The sequence below is a fragment of the Hipposideros armiger genome, unplaced genomic scaffold (genome assembly GCF_001890085.2).
Source record: "Hipposideros armiger isolate ML-2016 unplaced genomic scaffold, ASM189008v1 scaffold_283, whole genome shotgun sequence".
In the NCBI taxonomy this organism is placed as follows: Eukaryota; Metazoa; Chordata; class Mammalia; order Chiroptera; family Hipposideridae; genus Hipposideros; species Hipposideros armiger.
In genome coordinates, this window is record NW_017731633.1 from 1,227,901 (window position 1) to 1,235,386 (window position 7,486).

Sequence of the window (7,486 nt, forward strand, 5' to 3'; positions counted from 1 at the left end):
AAAAAAAAAAAAGAAAATGCAATCAAAACCATAATGAGATACCAGTTCATACCCACTAAGAATGACTAAAATCAGAAAGTCAGATAATAACAAGTGTGGAGAACCTGGAACCTTCATACACTAAGAGTGGGAAAGTAAAATGGTGCAGCCACTTTGGAAAAGACTGGCAGCTCCTCAAAAGGTTAAACAAAGAGTTACCATTTGATTCAGCAATTCCACTTCCAATGGAAATGAAAACATGGCCACACAAAAACTTGTACACAAATGTTCACAGCAGCATTATTCGTAACAACCAAAAAATGGAAACAACCCAAATGTCCATCGATTGATAAATGGATAAACAAAATACGGTATATTTCATACAAAGGAGTATTACTCGGCCATAAAAAGAACGAAGTGTTGATCCATGCTGCAACATGGATGAACCTTGAAAACATCCTATGTGAAAGAAGCCAGACAGAAAAATGATTCCATTTATGTGAAATGTCCAGATTAGGTAAACCCATAGAGACAGAAAGTAGATGAGTGGTTGCCTAGGGCTGGGAGGGGCGAGAAGGCAGGAGGGAAAATGGGGACGGATAGCTAATGGGTACAGGGTTTCTTTATGGAGCAGTGAAAACGTTCTAAAACTGACAACGGTGATGGTCACACAACTCTGTAAATATACTAAAAAACCACTGAATTGTCACTTTAAATGAGTGAGCTATATGTTATGTGAATTATATTCCAATACAGTTGACCTTTTATTATTTTTAAAGGCAGGATTTGGTTTTGGCCTGCTGATGTCTGGCAAGGAGGACTAAGTGAAAAGAGATTACAAAGAAGCAAAAGGACAAATCCAGATGGGGGATGAGCAACAGAATAACAGACCCAGTTTCTTCAGTGAATCAATTACACCAAGAAAGAAACAGAGTGGGGTGGATGGGGGGGCTATTCTAAGTTAAGAAATTTAAGAGACACTGAGAGACCACTGGATTATCGGAATCCTGTCCATCTCCCTCAGGACCCCAGGACCCTAGTCCTAGGGAAGTCGATGCCATCAACACTATCCCTCCACCACCTGGAACTCACCTCAGAGACGCTTCCTCCTTTTTCCGCTGATTCTTCAACTGTGCCCCTATTCCGGAAAAGAGCGCTGTTTTCCCTCTTAGCCCCGCCCACTTCCGCGCGGCGGGAAAACCCGGAAGAAGAGCTGCCCCTAGTTGCAGAAGTACTTCCTCTGGCTTGGTAAGTCCTCCCGTCTTCTCTTCCTCCCTCCGGAAACGTGAGTGACAGGTCGAAGGTTCCGGTTAGTGAAACTGACGTGATTATGGGGCACGCTTAGTATCTACTAGGCATTTCCCGGGGCAGGCGATTTCCTACTTGTACCCAGGCTTTGAGTCTCTCCAAGCCTGAGTTTAAGGACTAATCATTTTCCTCAGAGATTGGGAAGCTCACTTCCCCAAGTATATCATCCACTTTTCTTGCTGTAAGTTAAGAGACAATTGAGACGGGACAAGTTGTCTGTCCCCATTTTATAAACGGAGCAATTGAGAAATCGGAAGTCAAAGACGTTCAAATGACTCCAGGAAACAGGAATTTATTACGGCATATCCACCTACTCCCAGGGACCAAGGCATACAGTTCCCGCCAGTTTCTAGACGTGTAGATACCTAGATACCTGGAGTCCTAGGCATTTATTTCCCTAGCTCCGCCGGGCGATCTCCCGATGGGAAACACAGGAGGAAACACATATCCAATCCTCTAAGTGCTCCCACAGTGTCGGGAACCCTGGCTTCCCTAAGGGGCTCTGGACCTTCATCATAAGGTCCCTTTAAATACTTTGTCCCTTACCTGAGTCCCGCCCAGGACAGGTAGTCGCAAACCCCGCCCCTCTGCCAGAAACCGGGATCTGGCCGATTACAGGGAGCGGGAGCTGAGTGAGGCACCCCTCCTTCCTTTCCCCTCCCTCTCACCTGTCCCCTTTCACAGCTGGCCGCAGCTGGCCTTGGAGGCCCGATTAAGGAGGAGACTGTGCTTACACGTCTGGGCAGGTAAGTGAATGTCCCTGGAGGCAGAGCCTGGCTTGGGGACCTTGGCGTCCTAGCTCCCTGCTCCTCTGAGTCCCAGAAGTTTGGGGGTCCCCAAGCCCAGGAGTCCAGGGCCCCTGCCTCCTCCTCTCCCTGGACCCAAGAATATAGGCCCCTGCTCTTGCCTCTCCTGTAATCTTTGATCTCTGTGGGTGGATGTGGCAATGGGCATAGAGAGAGACCGGAATCTGTGGGAATCTGAAGGAAAGAATCCTGATCACCAATGTACATGTTTATGAACACCTACTATGTGCCACAACAGAGCTGGGGGCTGCAGACAGAGGGGAAAAAGATAGCTCCCTTTTCCAGTCTCTGGAGGCACACTGCCTTTGTTAAAATTCTGCCTTTGAATCTTGCAGACCATATGATCTTAGGCAAGTTCTTTGACTTTCTGTGCCTCAGTCTCCTCATCTATAAAATGGGGGTAATAATAGCACTGCTGTGAAAATTAAACTGAGTTGATATAGGTAAGTTCCTTAAACAGTGTCTGGTCCCGAATACAGGCTATGTCAGTGTTCGTTATTATTATTATAATTCATGGGCCACAGAGTCCGGTCAGGGAGAACTTGTCTTGTTCCTTAGGGGCTGAGGCACTTGTCACTTATACCACACCTGGTTCCAGGTGTCTGCAAAATATGAGGGGCCATCCCTCTCTGCTGCTGCTATACCTGGGGTTGACCACCTGCCTGGACACCTCACCCAGTGGGGAACAAGGCCAAGGTGAGTGTTCCGGGGAAGAGATGGTGTCCAGGCACTGGAATCCACCTTTCCCTGACCCTGGAACCCTTGCCTCTAGTCCCCTCCTACTTCAGGACCCCATAGCTCTCTGTCCCCTTAGGTTCAAGTTCCTCCATGTCCCTAGTCCTCCATTTTTCTGTCCCTCATGTCCTTTGGGCCCAGAAGTCTTCCTGGACTCCCCAGAGGCCCAGAGCTTCCTGGGCAGCCATAGGCGGATTCCAAGAGCCAATCACTGGGACCTGGAGCTGTTCACACCAGGGAACCTGGAACGGGAGTGTTATGAGGAGAAGTGTTCCTGGGAAGAGGCACGGGAGTACTTTGAGGACAATGCTCAGACGGTGAGGGTCTGAGAGTCCTGGAGTCTCAGTGTCTTCTCCCGGCCCTGGGTGTAGGGTGGGGGGTGGAAGGAGGTCCTGGCCCTCAACTCCCTTTACCCTTGGGTATCAGAAATCAGGGCGGGTTGGTTTGGGGCGGTAGAATCTTCCAGTTGACAACAGTCTTTCCTCCTTCTCTACTCCTACCCCTTCAAGAAGCGCTTCTGGGAGACGTACAAGTACAATGGCAAAGGAGGTGAGTGGAGGGGCCAAGCCCTCTTGTCCTGTGCAGTTAAGGCAGCTGCTTCCCATGGAAGCTGAATGAACACTCCCACTCCAAATTGGGTGCTCCCTGAGTTCCTGGAGATAGTTGTTAAAGGAGTCCCCTCCTTTGAGACTAGAGCCCCTGCCTGAGGAACCCATCACACCTTATTGGAAGAGGTCCCATGTTCCCAGGAAGGTGAAATGCAGGGGTAGAGGGAGGAGTTACTATCAGGCTTCAGGCTCAGAGAGGCTGATCCACCTGAGCCCCTCTTTGGTTGCTAAGGGAGCTGTTCCCTAGAAACGAGGCCTGGCCAACCCAGGCCGTGGGAAGCCTGTCCAAGCCTGGAGTCCTCACCTGACCAGTCCACCCACCCTCAATCCGTCTTCTGAGTTCTGAGGCCCCATCATGGCTGCAGCCTTGTTGCTAAGGGGGGGAGGGCTGCTCGTTAGCAACAAGGCCCTCCGATGCCGATGCAGGACCTAGGAAGCCGGCAGCACTACCTGGCTGTCTTCCCCTCCCCCACAGCACCATCCCAGCTTCAGCGTGGTTGCTAAGGAGGCCTTCTCCCTAGCAACCACACCTAGCCAACCTCAGGACCCAAGGCCCCCTGCCCACCGGAGGGCCCCCCCACCTGCTTCCAGGCACACCCCCCCCCACTTGTGGCCTGGTTGCTAGGGGTGGCTGTACCTTAGCAACAGGCCCTAGGTCTGGGCTGGAGCCCTCAATTGGAGCCCGGTTGCTAGGGGAGGTAACTGGTTTGCTAGAGGCATAAGGATGCCTGGTGGCTCCTTGAATCCACCTGAAACATGTCAGAATGGGGAGGGCCTGGCTTCTCAGTGCAGCCATTTGCTAAGAGGGCTAAAAGCCTGGGGTTTACTGTTTGAGGAAAACTCCCCACCCAGTTGTAAAGTTGGTATCCCCAGAGGCAAGACCTCGCAAGGCCTCACCAAGCCTAAGTCCTCGCTGTACACCCCCACCCTTTTCCTCAGACATAAAGCATTGGATTGCTAAAGGGACTGCACCTTAGGAAAGGGGCCATATGTGTTCTAGACACCCAGCAATCTGTTACTGAGGGGAGCTTCCTAAATCCCTCCATTGATAGATGAATTTTTTCTTGCCTTCTGGTAAATTCCAAAGCTCTCTTGTGGGTTTTGCTCTTTCTTCATAGTTGAGACCTTGTTCCTCAGTGGCCTGGTTGGGAAAAGGGGCTGCATTCCAGAGGGGTTAGGTTTGCCAGACAAAATACAATAACTACCCCCCACCCCTTTCCTGACTTAAATTTCGAATACACATAAATAATTTTTCAGTATATGTCCCATTGAGTGTATGGGACATACTTATACTAAAAAATTATTCATTGTGTATCTAAAATTCTGTGGGGTGTCCTATATTATTTGTTAAATCTGGTAATGCTTAGTGTGGGGGTCTGGATAGTTGGCTATTTGACCTCCCCACCCTATCTGTAGTGTGTCACCTGCAATCTTAGCAGATGGATTGCTCAGGAGGGTCTTGTACCACCCATGTCCAGGGAGGGGGCTCCATTATCATGGGGATACAGCTGCTGTATTTTCTAGTACCAGATGAAGTTATCATAGCCTCTTTATGCATTTTGTGTCAGTGAATTTTTGCAACCTGTCAGAGAGGGGTTATCATCCCATTTTACAGAACAGGAAATGGAGGCTCAGAGAAATGAGTGAGGTGAGTTTCCTGAGGTCACATAGCTAGAAAGTGGCCCTAGCTCTGCCTTGGTTCTTGGCCAGTTCTCCTTCCTTAGGGGAAAGGCATTTGGATGTTGAGGTGGGTGGCACCTCCTGAGGCAGTGGTTGGTTTCTCCCACCTTCCCCTTACTGCAGGGCATGGACGAGTGGACGTAGCAGGCTTGGCTGTGGGACTGACATCTGGCATCCTGCTCATTGTCCTGGCTGGCCTGGGAGCCTTTTGGTATCTACATTGGCGACGGAACCGAGGCCAGCAGCCCAGTCCCCAAGAGTAAGGGGGCTTCAGGGAGGAGGGATTGGCAGCTGGAGAGAGAAGGGTGAACAGGGGAGGGAGGAAAGGTCCATCTAAGGAGATAGGCCAAGGATTGGGGACAGGTGGGCACTGATGAAAGATCTGAGGAGACAGTCACATGGAGAGTGAGTCTGTGAGATCATGTAGCCAGTGGTGGCATCTGTCTGTCTGAGTATATCCCTAGTACCTGGCACATAATAGGAGCTCAATCAGCATTTGCTGCCTGTTTTTGCAGTACCAGGTTTCTATGTGACTATCACTGTGGACACTGTATCTTGTGAGGCTGCAGCCTGTGGTCTATGGGTATCTGTGGTATGTCAGTTTCCGTGGTGCGGGTTGTAGCACATGTTTGTGTGTGCCTGTAGTTGTTGTCTAGGTGTGTCTTTCTCAGTTGCAGGGTCTAAGAGGGTTCTTGAACATTCGTCTTGAGAGTATAGTGGGTCTGGGGTTTTATAGGAAGAGTTTATTTTAAGTGGATATCTCTGTGTTGTGTCTATTTCTGTGTCTGTCCACCTGCCTCTCTGCAGGGTTGTCTTTTTCTCCGTTACTCAGTCTGTATGTGGAACACATGTGTCTGTGAATGAGTATCTCAGCAGTTGTTGCTTTCTGAGTCTGCCTGTCCCTATACATCTGCCTGTCATTTTGAGGTGCTTTTCTGGGTGTCAGGTTGAAGGTGACCCTCTTTATCTCCCGTCCATCTTCCTTCCATCTCTGTTCTCCTACCACCCTCAGAGTCTCTCCCTTAATCTTCTCTCCTTACCCAAGTCTCTCTATCCTGTAGGTTTCCCCTGCTAACGGTGCACCTTCTGTCCGCAGGGCCGAGCTCATCAGCCCTCTAAGTTCCCTGAACTCTCCCTGCCCGCCGACGCCCCTGCCTCCACTCCCACCCCCAGGCCTCCCCACCTACGAGCAGGCTCTGGCGGCCTCTGGAGTGCACGACGCACCTCCGCCCCCCTACACCAGGTACCCGGCTGGGCTTCTGCCCGGGGGCGGGGCGCAGAAGGGAGGGCACTGCTGGAGGAGGGGCGTGGGCTCAGGGGCGGGACTTGGAATTTTGAGGTTATTATTCGAGGCGAGGCTTGGAGAGCGGGGGCGGGGCCTTGTGCAATTGTCTGGGGGCGTGGCCCAGCGTTGTGCGTGTAGAGCATTAGAGGAGGGTGGGTCTTGTGCCCAAAGGATCCGGGATTGGCTGAGACGCCCAGGGCGGGTCAGAATAGTCTTAGTTGAGGAGGGGGCGGAAAAGGGAAAAACAGCCGGGTCTTTGACTCCCCACTGTGCCCCTCCCCTTGCAGCCTCCGGAGGCCTCGCTGAAGAGCTGCTTCGGAGCCGGGGTTCCCTGAGCCGTGCCCCAGATTCACACCGGATTCCGGAAGCCCCCAGGCCTCAAACTGCGGAGCTGAGCTTGGGGGTGGGTGGGAATAGGGGTCGTCCGGCCCAAGGCCTAACCTGGCACACGTGTTTCCGCCGCGTACGGATACATGCGTGTCCCCGGCGAAAGTGTTCCCGCGCCCCGGCCCCTCGCGGGCCCCCAAGCTCTCCTGACCTTGGGGTACCCACTAACCCCGCCCCCGGGGTAGGCGTGTCGTGGAAACTCGGACCCAGGCGCGCAGGCCGGGTGTGCAGACTCGCGTGTGTGAGCGGGTCTGACACGGCTTTCTCCAGTGCCACGGACAACGCACACGCAGAGCCCCGCCCGTGCACACGCGTGTCTTCATGCTATCCCCGTGCGCGTACAGGGGCTCTTTGCAAACCAGGGACAGGGTGGGGGGGCATATTTGCAACCGCGCTCGGTGGGGGCAGGCTCTCATTGCACCCGGGGATCTGGAGTTGAGCTCTTCCCCTAAATAAAAATCCTTTGGAAAAGAAACCAAAAAAAGTGAAACAATGCAAAAAAATAAAAAAATCAAACTGAACTGCGATCCCAGGAGCGTCTGCGCGCGGTGAAGCTGGCTTTTAGTACAAATGTTGCGCCCTACACCCCCAGGCTCTGCTTGCGCTGCCTCTCTCTCTTTTTTTTTTTTTTCTTCGTTTGCACGGGATTGTGGGAGGAAGCGGAGCGCAGCCAGACACCCCGCCGCCCGCCCCCCCTT

At 52.1% G+C, this 7,486-nt stretch overlaps 2 protein-coding genes across 7 annotated transcripts in view; one reads left to right on the forward strand and one right to left on the reverse strand.

Moving 5' to 3' along the window:
• The window catches only part of NOSIP (nitric oxide synthase interacting protein), a 15,125-nt gene extending 13,965 nt beyond the window's left edge, over positions 1 to 1,160 (reverse strand). The window contains exon 1 of one of the 2 annotated variants that reach the window (XM_019658337.1): positions 1,072 to 1,160. The gene's annotated coding sequence lies outside the window, so the exon portion shown is untranslated. The remainder of the gene's footprint in view (positions 1 to 1,071) is intronic. The other variant, XM_019658339.1, reaches the window with a different exon arrangement.
• Positions 1,161 to 1,172: 12 nt separating this feature from the next.
• On the forward strand, positions 1,173 to 7,309 carry PRRG2 (proline rich and Gla domain 2). 5 transcript variants are annotated; one of them, XM_019658344.1, is made up of 8 exons: positions 1,173 to 1,227; positions 1,972 to 2,033; positions 2,652 to 2,789; positions 2,970 to 3,145; positions 3,338 to 3,377; positions 5,240 to 5,375; positions 6,213 to 6,359; positions 6,689 to 7,309. In XM_019658344.1, exons 3-8 carry the CDS (start codon positions 2,705 to 2,707, stop codon positions 6,705 to 6,707), a joined length of 603 nt encoding a protein of 200 aa, XP_019513889.1. In that variant the 5' UTR covers positions 1,173 to 1,227; positions 1,972 to 2,033; positions 2,652 to 2,704; the 3' UTR covers positions 6,708 to 7,309. The 5 variants fall into 5 exon arrangements, with proteins under 5 accessions (XP_019513889.1, XP_019513885.1, XP_019513886.1 ...); XM_019658340.1 differs by having other exon boundaries at positions 2,692 to 2,789; XM_019658341.1 differs by lacking the exon at positions 1,173 to 1,227 and adding an exon at positions 1,266 to 1,288 and having other exon boundaries at positions 2,692 to 2,789.
• Positions 7,310 to 7,486: the final 177 nt, after the last annotated feature.

Bases quoted from the DNA above. Each gene is read 5' to 3' on its own strand.
- PRRG2 (XM_019658344.1), top strand. From the start codon at position 2,705: ATGAGGGGCCATCCCTCTCTGCTGCTGCTATACCTGGGGTTGACCACC. The intron at 3,146-3,337 runs GTGAGGGTCTGA...TACCCCTTCAAG, and splicing joins TTGAGGACAATGCTCAGACG to AAGCGCTTCTGGGAGACGTA. The intron at 5,376-6,212 runs GTAAGGGGGCTT...TTCTGTCCGCAG, and splicing joins CAGCAGCCCAGTCCCCAAGA to GGCCGAGCTCATCAGCCCTC.